Source organism: Dendropsophus ebraccatus, chromosome 7 (genome assembly GCF_027789765.1).
Source record: "Dendropsophus ebraccatus isolate aDenEbr1 chromosome 7, aDenEbr1.pat, whole genome shotgun sequence".
Lineage (NCBI taxonomy): Eukaryota > Metazoa > Chordata > Amphibia > Anura > Hylidae > Dendropsophus > Dendropsophus ebraccatus.
In genome coordinates, this window is record NC_091460.1 from 137,692,390 (window position 1) to 137,715,850 (window position 23,461).

Here is a 23,461-nt window from a genome sequence, read left to right on the forward strand (position 1 = left end):
AGAAGCTAAATAGAATGATGTGTGAATTACATTGTTCTGTGCAGCTGATCCAGAGATCTCCTCCTGAATAACATGGACAATAAGTAGTCCTCTCCATTATGTGCATGAGCCCAGTAGTCCTGGATATTCATGAGAAGCAGAAAACCCCGTCCACCAGCTGCTGATTGGCTGTTATCTATCCATGTTGTGTATAGGCAGTCACCTGTCAATCAGCAGCTGGAAGGCGGGGGGAGGGGTGCGGCAAGAATTCTATTCTCCTGCATATTAGGAGAACGGCTGAACAAAATGATGTAAATAATACACCGATCTGTTCAGCATTTCTGTCACTAGTTTATGCTGCCCTCATTTAAGGCGGAATAAACCTAGTGAAAGATTCCCTTTGCTTGAGTATACAATCAAAGACACCAGGTCTACAATGACTATAAAGAATGAATGTCTGGTTTATTGTCTCAGAACAAGAGGATAGAGTTTAGGACTCATGCTGACTTACTGTAAATATCCGGAACTGTCCATCATAGGAAGCGGATACGATATACCTATAAATGTAATACAAGGTGATGTTTAGTTTACTTGCACAATAGACAAAGCCTCCATGCCAAAGTGAACAATACGGAACAATACGCACTGATGTCTGTTGAGTTCTGCATAGGTGACGTCACTGATTCCGTACCTGGAGCCTGCGAGGAAATAGCAAAAACACAACAATCCTTGATAAGTTGTTAGATACAATAATATGGAGACGGAAATGTCTTCTCCAGCAACCGACCTGCTCTTCCTTGTTTGAGTGTTGTTATAGGGGTGAGAGAGTTTGAGGTGTATTCCCACAGCTTTAGGCTTCCATCTTTACCACCGGATACCAGTCTGTAAGTATACAGCAAAGCTCATATATATATAAGGAAAAATATCCAAAAAGATCGAATCACATAAATAACATATTGTGTAAAACCTTGTTTTTATGACTAGTAAACTGTAAATATGAAGAGACTGCAGATCATTAATTGCACTTAAAATGACACCGTCCCCCCTCCCCCCTTTTTGCATTCTGACTTCTCTACACAGCTGTAAAGAGTAAATTTAAAGTTTTTTATACCTTATTTTATATCATACGTCATGGTGCTTGTTCCAGTAAAAAGTGATCTTTTATCATCTGCGGATTGTGCTACCGGGGCGGGACTTCACGGGTGCAGCGCCACCGTAGCCCAGCCCCCTCAGTGGCCATTGGAAGGGCCAGCCTAAAGGTCAAGGCTTAGGCGCTGGTGATGTCACTGAGGGGGTGGGGCTACTGTGGCACTGTGCCTGCAAAGCCCCGCCCAGGTAGCACAATCTGCAGAAGATAAAAGATCACTTTTTACTGGAACAAGCACCATGATGTATGATATAAAATAAGATATGAAAACTGCAAAATTTACCCTTTACACCTGTGTAGAGAAGTCATAATGCAAAAACGGGGTGACAATGTAACTTTAAAGGGGTTGTCCCAAAAAAAATCAATCTTGGCTATCTCTAGAGGGTCCTATAGAGAATGGATGTGGTGATAGTGGTTTGCACAAACCATTGAGAAGGCGGGGCAGCAGGCCGACTGATCCCTTCTAATAGGACATACCCTGATTTTGTAGGACATCCCCTTTAAATGTAGGACTTTGTTCACATCTGTGTCAGAGGTTCCATTATAAGCCTCAATATACATTCGAATAAAAAAACTTTGATCAAATTGCAAAGCACACCACACTGTTTTGTCTGATAAGATGCCAGACGCCATGACGAAAACCCAAACAACTCTATTAAAGCCACTGGGGTCTGTCAGATGCCATTGGTGACCAGCGTGCAGGGGACACCAGGCAGATATCTGGCACTGTCTTTGTGGTGGTTGGTCGGTGGAATATAGCTTAGCCGGTTATGAGGTTGTCGTGACGCCAGTGCTAGTTCAGCACACAGGTGTGGTGGTATACCTGCTTTTAGTTTTTTGTGGCTGGCTATATTACTCCCCAATGGTCGGTGACCTGCCGGGCTGTGATGGTTCCTTGGGCGCTTATCACGGTGGTGACCCACCCGGACTGTCGGTATTGCCACAGAAAGGGGAAATGACCCAAGGACGGTGTAGCTTGTGTGTAGGTGCTGTTGCAATGATCACTGAGTCCCAGTAGAATAAATAAACTTTCTTTACTAGCAAGTCTTCTGTGATACAAGATAAATAGTGGTTGAGATGCAGACTTGCTCTCACCAGATCTGTACTGAGAGATACTGAGGCAGAAAGTAAGATAGCAGTGCTGACTTGGTTGCATGCTGAGAAGAGTAGAGAGTTCGGAGTAGTGGAGAGGAGTTTGTCATGAGAGTCCCAACCCAATGTAGTACTGTGCTCTGCTGGAACTTTAGAAGGAGAAGAATACTTGAGAAGAATACTGGAAAGAAAAAGAATATTTGTGCCCGTGTTTCGACCTTTGTCGCTTCAAGAAATTGCAATCAGCAATGACATATTGGCGCAGATTTACTATTGCAAATACGCTATCATTACGGTGTAATTTAAAGTAGTAGTGCAGCGAAAAAGGTTCTCCCCCATTCCCTTCTGTGTTACGAATAGAGCCGCGGGTACAGCATTTATTCCTATGGAGTGACAGAAAGAGCTGAGTACACTGGAAGAGCGCTGTACTCGTCTCTCTCTCTGGCAGTCCCATAGGAATGAATTACACAGAAGCCGGGGTCCAATACGGTGGGGGATACAGAGGTTGGACCCCCCACAATCTCCTACTTTTCCCCTATCCAAATATGCCTGATGATCGTTTCGTGTAATAAGGCCTTAAGAAAAACATGGCCACTTTCTTCCAGAAACAGCACCTCTCATGTGATTGGTTTGAGTGTTGGCTTTTACAGCTTAGTTCCATTGAAATGAATGGAGCTGAATTGCAAACCACACAAACAACCTAGGGACAGGTGTGGTTGTTTTAACCTCTAAACCTTTAATCTCTAAAACATCCTATTCAAAGAGGTTCTACTGGTAACACAAATCTGTATAAAAGTAACTCATCATGTTCTTCTACTATTGAAAGAGACGGTTTCTCCGGAGCAGACGCCTCCTTTGTCACGGCCGTTGTATCATAATTACTGACATACACAAACATTTGTGGCCCGGTCAGATTACAGATCAGATTTACAGGCAATGCGTCTAATGAGACAGCGGGGAGATCATTATGTACGATGCTGCCGGTCAATTAGAACCGGGGTAAAGTGGTTACATCCTATGGGGATCAGTGAGTATCCTGGGATTTGTTGTCCTACGTTACAGTGATTTCTGGTTATTATTGCTGGTTGACTTTGTACAATAATAAATCCACTTGTGATCAGTTCCACATCATATAACTAGAACTGTCTCTATCATCTTATATTGTCAGTAACTACACGATAGGTCATCGCGTAATCAGTGGCGTAGCTACCATAGAGGCAGGGAAGGCGGTTGCTATGGGGCCCGTGGAGGGAGGGGGCCCAGGGAAGATAAGAGCCTCCTGTGTCCTTTTGCTTAACCCCTTATTTACTGCAGTGTGTAAGTGACCCAGTGTTCTCCTAACATGCTGCAACACAAAAAAGGGTTAATACAGAAGACAATTAGCTCTCTGCCTGACTACTCTGATAACCTCTGACTTCTGTTCTCTGAGTTCCTGCAGAGGTCAGGGGTTATCAGTTCAGGAGTAGGAAGGAGACAGCTAATTGTCTTCTGTATTAACCCTTTTTTGTGTTGCAGCATGTAAGAGAACACTGGGTCACTTACACACTGCAGTAAATAAAGGGTTAAGCAAAAGATAGTCTGCTCCTGCACCTATGTATACAACCATAGTATTCTGCCTCTAACCACAAGAGATTATTTTTTTTTGGCCACATCACAGGAGTATGTGTGTGTGTGTATATATATATATAGGGGTAGGGGAGGGGGGGCCCCCATACAGTTTTTTGCTATGAGGCCCCATGAATCCTAGCTACGCCCCTGCACGTAATAACTAATAACTAGGGCTAGGAAACCATGGCTGTTGAAAAACTACAACAACCAACAGCTGTTGAAAAACTACAACTCCCATCATGCCTGGACAGCCAAAGCTGTGAATGGGGTTGTAGCTAGTAGAGATGATCGAAAAGAGCGAATTTTCAAGTTTGTTCGAACTCGAACCATCAGCATTTGACTCCCGCTGCCTTCCCGTTCCATAGGGAAGGTGAAGACAGCCCGAGTACCGAGTACTGGAAAATAGGTGATTGGCTGTATCCCTGTTTTCCAGGCAGTACTCGGGCTGTCTCCACCTTCCCCACGGAACGGGAAGGCAGCGGGAGTCAAATGCTGATGGTTCGAGTTCGAACGGACCTGAAAAATCGCGCTGTTCGATCATCTGTAGTAGCCAGGAAGCTGTGATGGTAGAGAGACATACATGACTAAATTCCTAGCTAGAGTGTACAGCAGAAACAGGATTTCTGTTGTAGGATATACACTAAACCAAGGGGTAGGGAACCTTGGTTCTCCAGCTGTTGCAAAACTACAACTCCCATCATGCCTGGACAGCCAAAGCTTTAGCTTTGGCTGTCCAGGCATGATGGGAGTTGTAGTTTTGCAACAGCTGGAGAGCCAAGGTTCCCTACCCCTGGTTTAGACCAACAGGCAGGAACACAGCTGACTATGAAGCACACTGCTATTGCAGGCTCCATCCCAAGGGTATAGTTCATCCTCCTTTAATAAAGTAGCAATCTATCTTCCATTGTTTCGTCTTCTCATGAGACCGTTGTGATGATGCACGGATGAGACCGGCTCCTGTTCCTCTCCGGGAGGGATTAGAAGCTTAGAAGAGACGGTTAGCTCTTGTGCAGAGGATACGGCTGCCGATTCCCATAGGGAGCCGGCATGTGTATAATTACAGGTTGCAGGTTACATAACATGGCAACGGCCAAAGGTGATGCGGCAGATGATTGCTGGCCATTATGTATCACAAAGGGAAAGAGAAGGTGATCCATCCAAACACATTATCGTGTCGCTGTATAATAATGCGTATAATGAGCAGTCATACAAATGAACACTATAATGGACGGCATGGTAAAGAAACAACAAAGGAGGATATACAGGAACAAAGACAGTTTATTGATTGTCCAATAAGCCGCAACGTCCAGTAATCAGCTATAATGAATATCCACAAGGCGCCAGGTCGGGAAGTACTGTCCCTATGTTTGGTAAGGAAAGTCCAAGGTGAATCCAATGGCCGTCTGTCCAGACTACAAGGAACAAGGCACCATGTTGTACGGTATAGTCCCAACTAAAAAGTACTGTGTCGGTCCGTCCAGTCTAAAGGGGTTGTCCAGCGAAAATCTTTTTCTTTCAAATCAACTGATATCAGAAAGTTATATAGATTTGTAATTTACTTCTATAAAAATCTCAAGTCTTCCTATACTTATTAGCTGCTGTATGTCATGCAGGAAATGTTTTATTTTCAGTCTGACACAGGGCTCTCTGCTGCCACCTCTGTCCCAGACAGGAACTGTCCAGAGCACGAGAGGTTTTCTATGGGGATCTATAGAAAACTGAGACAGAGTTCGGAGATGTCAACAGAGAGCACTGTGTCAGACTGAAAATAAAACATTTCCTGCAGGACATACAGTAGCTGATAAGTATAGGAAGACTTTAGATTTTTTTTTAAATAGAAGTAGATTACAAATGTTTATAACTTTCTACCACCAGTTGATTTGAAAGAAAAAGATTTTCGCTGGACAACCCCTTTAAAAAGTGTTTGCACCCAAAAAATGTTGATGCTCTGCCACTGCAGGGAACAGGACAACAGACGCCCTGTGGACACACACTGGACTTGTGGTGACTTAGGGACAGTTCAATTCAAATGTAATACAGGTCCCGGTGATGTAGCTGTAAATTAACTCTTTGTTGTCCTGTTTTGGTGCCTCATCTCCCTCCACCCGTCCCCTCTCCATAAGAGAACCATGAAGACAGGGGGGAGAGCTTCAAACTGCTTTCTCATGATAAAAATGCATTTTTCGGCTAATAAACCCAATTACAAAGTTTCTTAAAATCGCCTGTACTATTGATTTCTGCTAAAAAAAAAATTGAAACGACAGCGACACTTTAAACTGGACTGAACGACACGCTTCCCAGTTCGGACTATACCTACCAGACACAGGGACAGTACTGTACAACATGGTGCCTTGATCCTTGTAGGTTGGACAGACAGACATTTGGTTCACCTTGGACTATATTTACCAGACACAGGGACAGTACTGTACGACATGGTGCCTTGTTCCTTGTACCAAATTGTAGAACCTTACTTTTCACTAGTAATTGTTCCTTTTTACAGTTATGTCCCAGTTGTTCCATTTTTTTTATAAGTGATATGTCTATGGAAGAAGGAACATTCCCTATGTAGCTCATGTACTGACCAGCATTAGATAAGTCACATACCTATTTCCCGCAGTGTCCACCGCTATGCATGTGACCGCAGAGCGTCCGTGAGCAGCTCGGACTTCACCCACAAGATGGCCTGTCAGGAGATCCCACGTCTTCATTACCTACATCAAATCACATTATATATATATATATATATATATATATATATATATATATATACATATATTTCCCAAAAAATGTAATGAAAAGTGTCTATTGTTTCTTGTCAGGCCGCCAGTAACACTTACTGATCCCTCGGAGCAGCTGATTATCTGCTGATACAGCTTGTTATACAGACAGCAGGTGACAGGCTCACTGTGGGAGACAGATGGGGGTCCGTGATGTATGGCCCTGTAACATACAAGACGGAAAGTCACCTTACTGTAATGTAAAAAACAGGTCTGTAGAGATAACATTTCAGTTCAGCAGCTTATCTAGTAAATAACCATGGCTGATAACTATACAGATACTGATGACTGATAACTATACAGCTGAAGAGTAAGGGTGGTATTACACGGAACGATTATCGTTCGAAAAATCGTTAAATCGTTCGGATTTGAACTATAATCATTTCGTGTAATAGCAGGCAACGATTAAACGACCAACGAGAAATCGTTGATCGGTTAATAGGATCCGGACCTATTTTTATCGTTTGATCGTTCGCTCATCATTCGCATATCGTTCGGTGGAATAAGAATTCACAGCTGAAACTTACGCAATAGCAACGGCTAAACGACCGCAAGAACGATCATAAATAACGATCATCGTTTCGTGTACTTGGGCGAACGATTTCGGGTCGTTTGCCTTATCGATCGTTTAAGATCGTTAATCGTTAGTCGTCAGAAATTTGCTTGGTGTAATAGTACCCTAAGGGTGCGTTCACACGTACAGGATCTGCAGCAGATTTGAAGCAAATCAATTCTGGGACATCAAATCTGCTGCAGATCCTGTACGTGTGAACGCACCCTAAGGGTCCTATTACACAAATCGATTTTTAACGACTAACGATAAACGATAGCAAACGAGATTGTTTATCGTTAACCTGAAATCGTTCACCGTATTACACAGAACGATGGTCGTTAGTTTCTTCCATCTGATCCCAGTGAAACAATGAACAATGTGCAATTACACTGAACGATTAGTGAAAAAAAATGCGGAACTTGAGCGAACGAATGTGGAATTACAGCGAACGATTAACGACAATTTTAGGTTTAGCTCTAAATCAACGATCAACGACACACAAACGATTTTTCGATCGTCGCCTGCAATTACACAGAACGATTATCATTTAAATTTGAACAATATAGCGATTTTTCGCACGATAATTGTCTCTTGTAATAGGGCCCTAACAGTAATAATATAGTGATTAAATATATGTAAAAAAAAAACAACATAAAATTAACCAAGAAATTAAAGGGAATGTGTCATCAGAAAATTACTTATTGTTAAAATAATGTTTTTATGTTTTTTAAGAATTTTTGGTGATTTTTTTTTTTTCTAATTCTCCATTTTTATATCTATATAAAAAAAATTCTAAGATTTTGCAGTTTCCATTCTCACCATTGGGGGTAAAACTAAGCTGAGACTTCCTGCCGTGTCTGTGGTGATAAGAGGAGGCTGCTGGAAAATGCTCTGTACAGCATTGCAGCGTCATGTGACACCAGTAGATAGATGGGACAATAGCGGCTCCCTGTGGAATGACCTCTTCACAGGTCACAGAGCAAGCTCAATGATATTATACATTCATCTCAAGGGGACAGAGTCTGTCTATTGTCGTCTATGTCCATGAGTCTTGCCGTAAAGCATGTCCCTAAATGCTGTTAAAAAGCTCAGGCAATATGGCAGCCCCCATAATGATATACAAAAAGAAAAAAGGGAAAAATTACAATCAGAAAATAGAAACAGATTAGAATAAAATAAAAAATATAATTCCTATGTGAGGGATGCATGGCCAACATTACATTACACTAAGAATAACAAGCACAGAAACACTTATCCTGGCCATACAGTTAGTAGTAAGCGGTATACAGGAACATAGAGGGCAGATACATACGTTTCCCGTAGCTGCAGTGCAGAGAGGTAGTCTGTTGCTATATACAGAGATCTGAGGTGATGGGAAAAGTAACATGCAGCAATGTCTCCTCTGATCTGGCTTGCCTTGGATATCACATTGATCAGACAGGTGTGGTTTTCTATGTCCCATACCTGTAAATTGTAATGATACATAAAAGACATGATCACATATTCTGCACATATATGTACTATGTGATAATTGTACTAGCGTGCAAAACATGAAATGGATTCAGCCAGGAGACAAAGAACATTCATAAATGCTAGAAGAAATATTCCCATACTATTAAGTGGTGGCCTTCTTAAAGGGGTTGTCCAGTAAAAAATCTTTTTCTTTCAAATCAACTGGTTTCGAAAAAGTTAAACAGATTTGTAATTTACTTCTATATAAAAATCTCAAGTCTTCCAGTACTTATCAGCTGCTGTATGTCCTGCAGGAAGTGGTGTTTTGTCTTCAGTCTGACACAGTGCTCTCTGCTGCCACCTCTGTCAGATACGGGAACTGCTGATAAGTACTGGAAGACTGGAGATTTTTAAATAGATGTAAACTACAAATCTATATAACTTTCTGAAACCAGTTAATTTGAAAGAAAAAGATTTTCGCCGGAGTACCCCTTTAAAAGGACACTAACAGCAGGTTAGTAGAAGGAGGTCATAGTAAATAAGGTTTGGTGCACTGGCAGCAGTTGTACAACCTTCAGTGCACTGATCCACCTGCTTCTCATCATAAATATTCATCTGCTGCTGCAAAAGCATATTTATAAAGAGGGGCAGGTGGGGTGGAGTGGTGCATTAAGGTTGAGGGCCATTTAATTTACATATTAATGAAACATCTCAAGGTAAAAAAAAAGTCCTGTCATTCTCAGAATCTTCAGCCTTATGGGAACATAACAGCAGGTGATTATTTAAGAGGTAGTTCAGCAAAACAATTTTCCTTTCTAATCAACTGGTGCCAGAAAGTGCCAGAGATTTGTAATTTGCTTCTATTAAAAAATCTTCAGTCTTCCCATACTTATCAGCTGCTGTATGTCCTGCAGGAAGGGGTGTATTCTTGCCAGTGCTCTCTGCTGCCACCTCTGTCCATGTCAGGAACTGTCCAGAGCAGAAGAGGTTTTCAATGGGGATTTGCTGCTGCTCTGGACAGTTCCTGACATAGACAGAGGTGGCAGCAGAGAGCACTGTGTCACACTGGAGAGACTACACCACTTTCTGCAGGACATACAGAAGCTGGTAAGTACTGGAGGACTAAAAGAGATTTTTAAATGTAAGTAAATTACAAATCTATATAACTTTCTTTCTGACACCATTTGAAAGAAAAAAAGTTTAGCCAGAGTACCCTTTTAAAGAAAATGATCACTGTGCATAGAATAAGCATTGGACAAAACATACGCTCTGGATAGGGGGTGTTTTTTTTTAAGGAGGTTTCACTGTATATACAAAACATTAGGGCACAACTAAGACTTTGTCTGTGTTATATAACGTATATAGCATATGTCTTGGAACAGAGAAGCAGCTTACCATCACAGTGCAGTCTGTAGACACAGAGAAAATTTTTGTGTTCTCATCTCCAATCTGCAAGTAGGTGATAGGCGATGAGTGTCCCCGCAGCAACCCGGTGGGCCAACTGGGGAAGAAGCACAAAAAAAGGAATATTAGGATTACTATAACCAAAAAGTAATGTTTTCTATGTATTATCTCTAGGTAAATTTAGTAAAATCCTTAGATGTTCAGGAATTTAAAGGGAACTCGTCACCATGAAAATGCTACCAGCTATGGGCATCATGTTATAGAACAGGTAGAGCTGAGCAGATTGATATATATCTTTATGGGAAAAGATTCAGTATAACTAAAGCTAAAGAGTCCAGTCCATTGAGTAACCCCGCCCACTGGACTCCTTATCACAGAATGATCGGGGATTTCAATCAACATATTACAAGTTATACTGAATATTTTCCCACAAATATATATATATATATCAATCTGCTCAGTTCTTTCTGCTCTATAACATGATGGTGGTAGATTAGATAGCATTGTCATGATGACGGGTTCCCTTTAAATGAGGGACATAATTGTAAACAAATTATTTAAAACTGAATGAGACCTCTAGAGTAAGTGTCCAGTTTTCCCTGCACACTCCATACAATACAGGACACGTTGCACGTTTATTATCTATGACCATGAGTCGGGGTATCCCAGTGTGATACTTACCTTGGGACATATGGATTCCAGACACGTACAGTCCTGTCCAGTCCCCCGGTTACCAGAATATTCGCTTCTTTGGAGAAATCAAAGGTTTTGACGCCTCGCTTGACCCTAAACAGGGATTCATCATTGATGTTTCTCTTGAGAGGGGCGTTTCCGGACAACATTGACCTTTTGCTTTTCACGCTGCCCGATTCCATCAGGTCCTTTAGGCGCTTCTGTAAATTTTTGGTTCCCTCTACGCAACCTGCTCCCAAATCCACCACAATTAGTAAAATGCAATACAGATATACAGAAAACATCAGACCGAGGCTATGTCCACACAACAATGACAAGAAAGGCCGTTGTTTGAAACTAAAATAATGGCCATTCTTTTCATAGAGAAATGTGTTGCATTGAAGTCAATGCAAAGAATGGCCGTTTTTCACACAGTGTCTTGAACAAAGGCTATTGTTCGCTATGGCCGTGGAAATAATTGACAATTGTCAATTATTTCCGGCCCTTGTGCCTTGAAATCAATGCAATTTTCAGTGCAACATCGGCTGTTGTTTGGCACTCAGTACAACGGCCATTGTTTGTACATTGCCCAAGGGTGAAAAAACAGTATGTGTCTCTGTATGAAAGCAGCTACATGTTTCTAGACTTTCCTATTAATACCATATAATTATAATTTTATTAGCATAACTAAACACCATTTCGAGATTCCTGGGATCATTGATCCTTTATTCTATAACACCCACCTATTATAAGTGCTGTGTAATCATCATTGGAACTTGAGATAATAGATTCAATGGAATGGACATATCTGATCTGAAGAAGAACAAGAAAGGTATAGAAAGTTATAGGTGATTAAATACACTCAAAGTTAATTATTAAAGATAAAAAAAAGTTTTCAAATTGACTGATGCAAGAAACATATACAAATTTGTAAATCTCAAGTCTTCCAGTACTTATCAGCTGCCATATGTCCTGCAGAATGTAGTGTATTCTTTCCAGTCTAGCACAGTGCTCCCTGCTGCCACCTCTGTTCATGTCAGGAACTGTCCAGAGCAGTAGCAAATCCCCATAGAAAATCTCTCCTGCTCTGGACAGTTCCTGACATGGACAGAGGTGGCAGCAGAGAGCACAGTGTCACACTGGAAAGAATATACCGCTTCCTGCAGGACATACAGCAGCTCATAAGTATTGGAAGGTGTAAGATTTTTTTTTTAATTATTGGCCCATGTAGAAGGAACTTCAGAAGAATCCAAGACACCAGAGTTTCTGCATCCCTGTGACAGGTGTTACATTGTCTTACCTGTGTGACCCAATCATTATGCACCTTCCACCGTATATATTTCACATGACTCAGCTCTGTAATGTTATCTATGGCAATGCTGGGAATCTCATCCACAACTTCACATTTTGTCCAGTTCCTGTTTTATTTTACAAGAAATAATTGATACAGATCATTTTAACTTTTATTTCAGTGTATAACATCATTTAACTTTAAACTGTATCACTGATTTTCAACTGCCTGTAGATAAAAACATAAGTATATTCTACTTAGGCTTCTGTCTGGAACACAAAACAGGAGAAATTAAGTTAAAGGGGTACTCCGGACAAAATCTTTTTTTCTTTAAAATCCACTGGTTTCAGAAAGTTATACAGATTTGAAATTTACTTCTTTTAAAAAACCTCCAGTACTTATCAGCTGCTGTATGTCCTGCAGAAAGTGGTGTATTCTTTCCCGTCTGACACAGTGCTCTCTGCTGCCACCTCTGTCCATGTCAGGAACTGTCCAGAGCAGCAGCAAATCCTCATAGAAAACCTCTCCTGCTCTGGACAGTTCCTGACACAGCACAGAGGTGGCAGCAGAGAGCACTGTGTCAGATTGGAAAGAATACACCACTTCCTGCAGGACGGACAGCAGCTGATAAGTACTGAAAGTCTTGAGATTTTTAAATAGAAGTAAATTACAAATCTATATAACTTTCTGAAACCAGTTGATTTTAAAGAAAAAGATTTTCGCCGGACAACCCTTTAACATGTGCCAGTGCTATGGAGTATTATCTGATATGATGTGATGTATGTAATTATTAGATATATATAAGTAACATTATCAGGAGCAAATGAAATAAAATATCCACATATATGATTACTTACCTGAGGGTTTCTGCCATGTGGGACATTATAATAATGTTGACACATCCCTGAAACACAAGTTATTCATAGGTAAACTGCTTAGTGAGTTATCATGCCACCTATTAAAGGGGTATTCCTACCTCAACTAATAGAGCTTCAGCGCCGCAAGTGGATGACGTCATAGAGAAGTAGACGCTACAATTTCAGTACATGTTAAGTATAACTCAGTCCATAAAAAAAAAGAGATGATATAAAGTATTGGAAAAATGTTCTGCACCACTAATAAATCAGGTGCGATTCAGGCAAATTCACACAGAAAATTTCTGTAAGGCTGGGTTCACATTACGTTTTTGCAATCCGTGTTTTGCAAAGGACGGATGAAAAACGCATGGAAAAAATGGATGCATGTGTGTGCATCTGTTTTTATCATAGAATTCCATTATAAGGCTATGTTCACACTGTGTATGAGTCCGGCCGTAGCGCGAACCGCGAATATACGCACGTAGTTTTGAGGTTAATGCGTTCGCTTGAAAGTATACGATATATGCCCGCACAATGCACACTACGTATGAGCTTACGGCCAGATCGTATGCGGCGCCGTGAAAAATGAACAAGACCTTTGTTTGAGGACGGAAATGTTCCAACTAACGGCCGTGGATTTCCATGCGGTCCCGTACGGAGTACTTATTTCTGCCAAACTGAACTTGATTTTTCGATCCAAAAGGTTCTGTGTGGTTTATGGGGCTGGGCGAAGATTTCCAAGTAAATGACCTGCTTCAGATCGCTTCGAATCAAGCTAGGAACTACGGGCGTATGTCCGCGGTTCGCCCGTATGTTCGCAATCCGCCCGCATGTCGATTTTTCCCACGCCCGTAGTTTCAACCGCACATGTACGGCGGTGTACGAAATGTCGCCGGACTCATACGCAGTGTGAACATAGTCTAAAAAGAAACATATCAAAACGGATCCGGTATGTACACGGCTCCGGCCGCACGCTCCATTGTATGCTAAGGTGCATCCCAATTCAACAGACATCAAGTTCACTCAGCTGGTACTGCAGTACCGGGATGAACTTCACTGACACCAGCCGTTCTGTGACACAGCCTGGTCACAAAATGGCCGGTGTCATACAGTGTCAGACAGTGAAACCTAAATGAAAAAGAAGCACCATTTAAACTACCAAAAAGATTCAAGGAAAAATTATTTTATTACATTTAGCTACAACAGAGACAGATGGATTGTGTCTGTAAGTCTACTACCTACATGTGTTTCTTAAGAGGAGCTTCATCCTGTATATGTCTCCTATTTATATATACAATGCTAAAAAGTATAAAAATAATAAAACTACACAGAATAACGACTTACCTGCTCATCGCCAAAATAAATGATACACTCGTCTGCATCACGTAGACTTAAAAAAAAAGAAAAGAAAGTAGAATAAATCATGGCTGTAAGTGCACAGGCCTAATGGTGCTTGTTACCATATAGTATGTAAAGAAAAGAGTATCCGGTATTCTATACAATCCTTGGTGTTTAGATTATAGTGTCACTGTCGTTTAATTTTTTTTTTTGCAGAAATCAATAGTAGAGGCAATTTTAAGAAACTTTGTAATTGGGTTTATTAGGAAAATATGCCATTATCTGCATTCAAAAAGACTTTCCCCAGCCCCCCTCCCTCCTCTCTCTCATCCACTGCTCATTATCAGGAAATCTCGACTCTTTTACACAGTCGGGCCTAGAACAAAATTACATTGTGAAAGGGGCGGAGCATATGGGACACAATGGCCATGAAGGCCCACCTGTATGGCACTGTCCACCAACAACAACATGTATTTTTGATGGTAGAGACCACCAATAAATCCTTTATACGGCATATAAGCTTAATAATGGTGCTGAGAAAGAGGGGGGGACAATATCACTTTAAGTTGGGTACATCTGGGTCTGCCTCATGGGTAAGATTTTTTCCTACTTGGTTGTCACAGCATATTTATCTTGTTATGTTTTTGCATTTTTGTTAGAATTGTTTTTGCTCATCTATTCTCTTTGAGCAAGAAAACAAAACAATAAACTCAGATGGGAAAGCACTTTACAAATAATGACACAATTTACACACACAGGGGGAGATTTATAAAACTGGTGTAACGTAGAACTGGCTCAGTCGCCCCTAGCAACCAATCAGATTCCACCTCTCATTTTTCAAAGAATCTGTGAGGAATGTAAGGTGGAATCTGATTGGTTGCTAGGGGCAACTGAGCCAGTTCTATGTTATACCAGTTTGATAAATCTCCCCCACGGATTATGTAAATGTAAAGATGGCTGACATAGAAGAATTACCTGTAACCCAGGTGCAAGGGCATCGACTCAAAACCGATAATTTGGCAGTAGGGTTCAAAGTTGGAAAGCTCATAAAGCCGAATCTCTCTGTCACTGGAAATAGAAGCAAACAGCGTTAGAAGGTTACTGGTTACCAAACCCTTTATAGATGGTTATATGGGGACACTTAAAGGGGTCCTCTGGAAAATAATACAATACATTACTACATGCCAACATAAAGATTTTACAATAATTCACGACATGCCTGGATAGCCAAAGCTAAAGCTTTGGCCCTCCAGGCATGATGGGAATTATAGTTTTGCAACAGCTGGAGGGCTGAAGCTTCCTCATCCCTGGTCTAGAGGCCAATACGTACCTTAGCCAAAATGGCCGCTGTCACAGCTGGACAGTTTGCATCAGGACAGAGCAGGAGACTGATGTCAGCTCTCCCCCCCCCCCCCCCCCAGAACAATCCCAATGACGTCTATGTGAGACAGAGCACCATAGTTTGCCCCCCCCCCAAAAAAAGAGCCACCCCCTCAGCACTCTGCATTTTGACAAAACTGCAACAGAGCCTCAAAAACATCAGAAAGGAGAGAAAAACGCCACCCCAAAAGAAACACCATAGGGCAGATTTATCAAACTGGCCTAAAGCTGAATTTTCTCAGTTGCCCCCGGCAACCAGTCAGATTTCACTTTTCTTTCCTCACAGGCTCTTTGGAAAATGAAAGGTGGAATCTGATTGGTTGCTAGGGGCAACTGGGCCAAATCTACTTTACACCATGTTTGATAAATCTCCCCCATGTGTGTAAGGCAGATCATAAACTTACATTGACTTCCAGCTAACATCTGGCCGCTGGTGTTTTTGAAAATAAAAACAAACGCCATGATGTTTTTATTGGCGTTTTTTCAGGATTTTAGGGCAGTGTGAAGCCAACCTAGACGAAATGACGCACAAGCTGTCTGCCTTTCATCTCTGTTCCGCTTCGCGCCGGGAAAAGCAGGATCCAGTCCTGGGAAACTGTGAGAAGTTTCCCAGGACTGGATCCAGCTTTTCCCGATACCTGGGGAGGAGCGGAACAGAGTTAAAAGACAGCCGACTTGTCAGGATAGAGCATAGTATATACAGGATAGAGCATAGTATATACAGGATAGAGCATAGTATGTACAGGATAGAGCATAGTATATACAGGATAGAGCATAGTATGTACAGGATAGAGCATAGTATATACAGGATAGAGCATAGTATGTACAGGATAGAGCATAGTATATACGGGATGGAGCATAGTATATACAGGATGGAGCATAGTATGTACAGGATAGAGCATAGTATATACGGGATGGAGCATAGTATGTACAGGATGGAGCATAGTATATACAGGATAGAGCATAGTATATACAGGATAGAGCATAGTATGTACAGGATGGAGCACAGTATATACAGGATAGAGTATAGTATATACAGGATAGAGCATAGTATATACGGGATGGAGCATAGTAGATACAGGATAGAGCATAGTATGTACAGGATAGAGCATAGTATATACGGGATGGAGCATAGTATATACAGGATGGAGCATAGTATGTACAGGATAGAGCATAGTATATACGGGATGGAGCATAGTATGTACAGGATGGAGCATAGTATATACAGGATAGAGCATAGTATATACAGGATAGAGCATAGTAATATGGGATGGAGCATAGTATATACAGGATAGAGCATAGTATATACGGGATGGAGCATAGTATGTACAGGATAGAGCATAGTATATACGGAATGAAGCATAGTATATACAGGATGAGGCATAGTATGTACAGGATAGAGCATAGTATATACGGGATGGAGTATAGTATATACAGGATAGAGCATGGTATATACAGGATGGAGCATAGTATATACAGGATAGAGCATAGTATGTACAGGATAGAGCATAGTATATACAGGATGGAGCATAGTATATAAAGGATAGCGCATGGTATATAAAGGATGGAGCATAGTATATACAGGATAGAGCATGGTATATACAGGATGGAGCATAGTATATACAGGCTGGAGCATAGTATGTACAGGATAGAGCATAGTATATACAGGATGGAGCATAGTATATACAGGATAGAGCATAGTATGTACAGGATAGAGCATAGTATATACAGGATGGAGCATAGTATATAAAGGATAGCGCATGGTATATAAAGGATGGAGCATAGTATATACAGGATAGAGCATGGTATATACAGGATGGAGCATAGTATATACAGGCTGGAGCATAGTATGTACAGGATAGAGCATAGTATATACAGGATGGAGCATAGTATATACAGGATAGAGCATAGTATGTACAGGATAGAGCATAGTATATACGGGATGGAGCATAGTATATACATGATAGAGCATAGTATGTACAGGATAGAGCATAGTATATACGGGATGGAGCATAGTATATACAGGATGGAGCATAGTATATACAGGATGGAGCATAGTATGTACAGGATAGAGCATAGTATGTACAGGATAGAGCATAGTATATACGGGATGGAGCATAGTATGTACAGGATAGAGCATAGTATATACGGGATGGAGCATAGTATATACGGGATAGAGCATAGTATGTACAGGATAGAGCATAGTAGATACAGGATGGAGCATAGTATGTACAGGATACAGCATAGTATATACGGGATGGAGCATAGTATATACAGATGGAGCATAGTATATACAGGATGGAGCATAGTATGTACAGGATAGAGCATAGTATATACAGGATGGAGCATAGTATATACGGGATGGAGCATAGTATATACGGGATGGAGCATAGTATATACAGGATGGAGCATAGTATATACAGGATGGAGCATAGTATATACAGGATGGAGCATAGTATATACAGGATGGAGCATAGTATGTACAGGATAGAGCATAGTATATACGGGATGGAGCATAGTATATACAGGATACAGCATAGTATATACGGGATGGAGCATAGTATATACAGGATGGAGCATAGTATATACAGGATGGAGCATAGTATGTACAGGATAGAGCATAGTATATACGGGATGGAGCATAGTATATACAGGATAGAGCATAGTATGTACAGGATAGAGCATAGTATATACGGGATAGAGCATAGTATATACAGGATAGAGCATAGTATGTACAGGATAGAGCATAGTATATACGGGATGGAGCATAGTATATACGGGATAGAGCATAGTATGTACAGGATAGAGCATAGTATATACGGGATGGAGCATAATATATACAGGATAGAGCATAGTATGTACAGGATAGAGCATAGTATATACGGGATGGAGTATAGTATATACAGGATGGAGCATAGTATGTGCAGGATAGAGCATAGTATATACAGGATGGAGCATAGTATATACAGGATACAGCATAGTATATACGGGATGGAGCATAGTATATACAGGATGGAGCATAGTATGTACAGGATAGAGCATAGTATATACGGGATGGAGCATAGTATATACGGGATGGAGCATAGTATATACAGGATAGAGCATAGTATGTACAGGATAGAGCATAGTATATACGGGATAGAGCATAGTATGTACAGGATAGAGCATAGTATATACAGGATGGAGCATAGTATATACAGGATACAGCATAGTATATACGGGATGGAGCATAGTATATACAGGATGGAGCATAGTATATACAGGATGGAGCATAGTATATACAGGATACAGCATAGTATGTACAGGATACAGCATAGTATATACGGGATGGAGCATAGTATATACGGGATAGAGCATAGTATATACAGGATAGAGCATAGTATGTACAGGATAGAGCATAGTATATACAGGATTGAGCATAGTATGTACAGGATAGAGTGTAGTATATACAGGATAGAGCATAGTATATACGGGATGGAGCATAGTATATACAGGATAGAGCATATTATGTACAGGATAGAGCGTAGTATATACAGGATAGAGCATAGTATGTACAGGATAGAGCATAGTATATACGGGATGGAGCATAGTATATACAGGATAGAGCATAGTATATACGGGATAGAGCATAGTATGTACAGGATAGAGCATAGTATATACGGGATGGAGAATAGTATATACAGGATAGAGCATAGTATGTACAGGATAGAGCATAGTATATACAGGATTGAGCATAGTATATACAGGATAGAGCATAGTATGTACAGGATAGAGCATAGTATATACAGGATTGAGCATGGTATGTACAGGATAGAGCGTAGTATATACAGGATAGAGCATAGTATGTACAGGATAGAGCATAGTATATACGGGATAGAGCATAGTATGTACAGGATTGAGCATAGTATATACGGGATGGAGCATAATATATACAGGATAGAGCATAGTATGTACAGGATAGAGCATAGTATATACAGGATAGAGCATAGTATGTACAGGATAGAGCATAGTATATACAGGATAGAGCATAGTATGTACAGGATAGAGCATAGTATATACGGGATGGAGCATAGTATGTACAGGATAGAGCATAGTATGTACAGGATAGAGCATAGTATGTACAGGATAGAGCATAGTATATACAGGATAGAGCATAGTATGTACAGGATAGAGCATAGTATATACGGGATGGAGCATAGCTATCACAGTTGTTCTGTACTATTTTCAGCATTACGCATTAGTTACATGACGACTTTCTTACCAAGTTCCAACAATTAACTTATTATACTGAGTCATTAATGTGGAATCAGAAATCCATTTAATTTTCCGGTTTGGTTGTTTATTCTCATCCTGTAAGAGAAACATTATGTCAGTAATTGCAGGAAATAAATATTACAGACTAAACTGGTATACCTTATGTGTATCATATGTAACATGTTACCACTGATATACTGTATGTATATTATATGTAACATGTTACCACTGATATACTGTATGTATATTATATGTAACATGTTACCACTGATATACTGTATGTGTATTATATGTAACATGTTACCACTGATATACTGTATGTATCTTATATGTAACATGTTACCACTGATATACTGTATGTGTATTATATGTAACATGTTACCACTGATATACTGTATGTATCTTATATGTAACATGTTACCACTGATATACTGTATGTATATTATATGTAACATGTTACCACTGATATACTGTATGTATCTTATATGTAACATGTTACCACTGATATACTGTATGTGTATTATATGTAACATGTTACCACTGATATACTGTATGTATCTTATATGTAACATGTTACCACTGATATACTGTATGTATATTATATGTAACATGTTACCACTGATATACTGTATGTATATTATATGTAACATGTTACCTCTGATATACTGTATGTATATTATATGTAACATGTTACCTCTGATATACTGTATGTATATTATATGTAACATGTTACCTCTGATGTACTGTATGTATAAGAAGAACCTGTGGAGCCTCATTGAAGAGTCTCGAAACACAGGATTAGCCAGATATCCCTCCGGGAAGGACCCAGCTAAGGAGTGGCTCCTGTAGGCAAACCACCAAAACCGCCATATTAAGTGGCCCTATAAGTCAATGTACTGAGAAGAGAAATACCAAGGCTAGGTATCCATCCCTGAGATCAACGATCTGTTCCTCTTATGGCTCTACTAGGCTCTACTCCCACCTGGCCAGAATCCTGTTCCACACTGATGAGGGGCAACACCCTGAAACAGCTGTCTGTGGATGGATACCTGGCCTTGGTTTTTCCCTTGTCATTACATTGACTTATAGGGCCACTTAATATGGTGGTTTTGGTGGTTTCCCTACAGGGTAAAACCCTTGGCTGGGTCCTTCCCGCAGGGATATCTGGCTAGTCCTTTGTTTCGAGACTCTTCAATGAGGCTCCACGGGCTCCTCTTTTGCATATTCATGTTTCCCAGGGGACAATGCACCTAGGATTTCACTGCATTGAGCGCTTTCGCTAGCAGTCGGCAGTGTTATCTTTGGCTGGTCTCCCTGAGATCCGCGATCTGTTTCTCTTATGGCTCTACTAGGCATTGCTCCCACCTAGCCAGATTCCTGCTCCACACTGATGAGGGGCAACACCCTGAAACAGCTGTAATCCTCGGCACCTCCTGCACAATAGGGGGATGTCAGTAAGTTAGATTCGTCTAACCTGCTGATAATTCTCCTTTGAGGTAATTTTACCTTCAAAGTGCCATTTTTGGAAAATATTTACTTTAATATGGAAAATAGGTGGTGTAGTGCCCTGGGGATAGGACTACCACCCTTAGTGCACAGATCCTGTCAGCCAGTTAAAGGAGAAGTCCGTTGATTTATAAATTTTGGCAGCCAACAGGGGCAGGGGGGAAACCAATTACAAGTACTAACTTACCTCCTCCCGTGCCTGCGGTGATCAACGGGACCGGCCACTGGACCGCCGCCAGGCTCTGGGATCTCCGGTGCTAACACCTCATGACCCGGCTGATGGATTGGCCACTCAGCCAGTCAGTGACTGGGACAGATCTGATTAGCTGAGCGGCCAGTCCATCAGCCAGGACAGGCTTTCTCCCTCGAGTTGTGACGTCCCGGGGTCAGCCACACCACTCACCGCAGGGACGGGGAAAGGTAAGTTCGTACATGTAATCAATTTCCCTCATGCCCCTGCTGGCTGCAAGATTTTGAAAATCACCAGACTTCTCCTTTAAATATTATGACCGCTGCAGATGACCTCCTCTATAATTATAAAGAAGGGTGGGCCGATGGGCCGATTGGTGCCGACTCACTTAAACTGCAAACTGTGACATCTTTTTTTAAAGCCCGGGGGCTCCTTAGACACCGACCTCAGGAATGGCCCAAAGCCAAACCAGTTAGGTATAACAGTAGGTTCATACCTGCTGCTGTTTCTCAATGTCCATGACAAGTACGTCCGCCATACTTACCAAAATACCGCGGCTTTTCTTCAGCTTAAGATCTGGTGTCCAGACTGATACTAGCCCATCCTGTCCTACAGCCAGCAGTGTGTTATCCGGCATGGGAGATATCTGGATGAAAGGTTCCCTGTGTGGATTACTCTCTATTACTAATGCCGGAAGGTGGAAGGAGACTCTGTTGTTGTCTCCCTGCTGGAAGCGATGTCGCAGCGATACCTGTTCTTCCATCTGTAGAAAAACATGACATAAAATCCATATAAACATATTGGGTGACTTAAAGGAAGCCTGTCAACTTGGCTGCCGCGGTGAAGCCCGTCCGACGCCCCGGTGGAGCCCCTTATACTTACTCTTTCCTTGAAGTCCCGGTCCCGACCCCGTCCCGCCGCTGAGAAATCCCAGTCGGAAACCGGGCGCGCGCTCACCAGAGATGAGTCCGACGCCCATAGAGAATGACTGATCCCCCCCCCCCCCATTAGAGATACTGTGGAGCACTGAGGCAGGCGGGATTCTGATGCTTTTAGGGCCAGTTCACACGGATTAAGGGTTCTATTACATGGAGCTATTTGTAACGATTAACTAACGATAAACGATCGCAAACTATATTGTTTATCGTTAACCTGAAATCGTTCACCATATTACACACAACGATAATCGTTAGATATGATAGTTACTATGATCGTTATTGCGATCGTTACTATGATCGTTTATTCCTTCTCATCCCAGCAAAACAATGAACAATGTGCAATTACACTGAACGATTAGTGAAAAAATGTGGAACTTGAGCGAACGAATGTGAATTACAGCGAACGATTAGCGATAATTTTAGGTTCAGATCTAAATCAACGCTCAACAACATACAAATGATATTTTGATTGTTGCCTGCAATTACACAGAACGATTAACGTTTAAATTCGAATGATATCGCACGATAATCGTCCCGTGTAATAGGGCCCTAAAACTGGCAGAATTCTCTGCCGTGGAATCCCGACAGCTTCCGTGTCATACTGGCAGTCTATGGGAGGCTTGGGCGCCTCCTCGGAAGAATGGATAGAGGAGGCGTGAGAGCCTCCCATAGACTCCCAGTTTTACTCAGTGTGAACTCAGCCTTACTCATGAAGATAAACCCTGTCCAAATATCTTTTAGAAGTCGTAAATGGAGATCACAAACGCAACCCCCTTCTAATAGCCAGTGCTGCTAAATAAAGGACTACCGACTGCAAGGGAAAAGTTTGGCCGGACCGGTTGCCAGAGGTTCCACGATCCGGATCTGTGGGAAATCATCTGATCACAAGGCTGTCCAGGCATGATGGGAGTTGTAGTTTTGCAACAGCTGGAGAGCCGAGGTTCCCTATCGCTGCACGAGTATAATTGCCAATCATCAGCGCCATTACACGTCAGTCACTAGTAGTACTAACAGTCATATTTG

At 41.4% G+C, this 23,461-nt stretch overlaps 1 protein-coding gene across 1 annotated transcript in view; it reads right to left on the reverse strand.

The window, feature by feature from the left end:
* The window catches only part of LOC138797855 (cilia- and flagella-associated protein 337-like), a 45,878-nt gene that overhangs the window by 11,304 nt on the left and 11,113 nt on the right, over positions 1 to 23,461 (reverse strand). The window contains exons 2-16 of the mRNA XM_069978587.1: positions 22,045 to 22,263; positions 19,812 to 19,900; positions 15,146 to 15,238; positions 14,177 to 14,222; positions 12,833 to 12,879; positions 11,985 to 12,102; positions 11,428 to 11,497; positions 10,694 to 10,934; positions 10,004 to 10,109; positions 8,469 to 8,620; positions 6,664 to 6,766; positions 6,431 to 6,537; positions 767 to 861; positions 626 to 677; positions 491 to 536 (exon numbers count right to left, since the gene is read on the reverse strand). Of these exons, the coding sequence (XP_069834688.1) occupies positions 491 to 536; positions 626 to 677; positions 767 to 861; positions 6,431 to 6,537; positions 6,664 to 6,766; positions 8,469 to 8,620; positions 10,004 to 10,109; positions 10,694 to 10,934; positions 11,428 to 11,497; positions 11,985 to 12,102; positions 12,833 to 12,879; positions 14,177 to 14,222; positions 15,146 to 15,238; positions 19,812 to 19,900; positions 22,045 to 22,263 (1,584 nt within the window). The remainder of the gene's footprint in view (positions 1 to 490; positions 537 to 625; positions 678 to 766; positions 862 to 6,430; positions 6,538 to 6,663; positions 6,767 to 8,468; positions 8,621 to 10,003; positions 10,110 to 10,693; positions 10,935 to 11,427; positions 11,498 to 11,984; positions 12,103 to 12,832; positions 12,880 to 14,176; positions 14,223 to 15,145; positions 15,239 to 19,811; positions 19,901 to 22,044; positions 22,264 to 23,461) is intronic.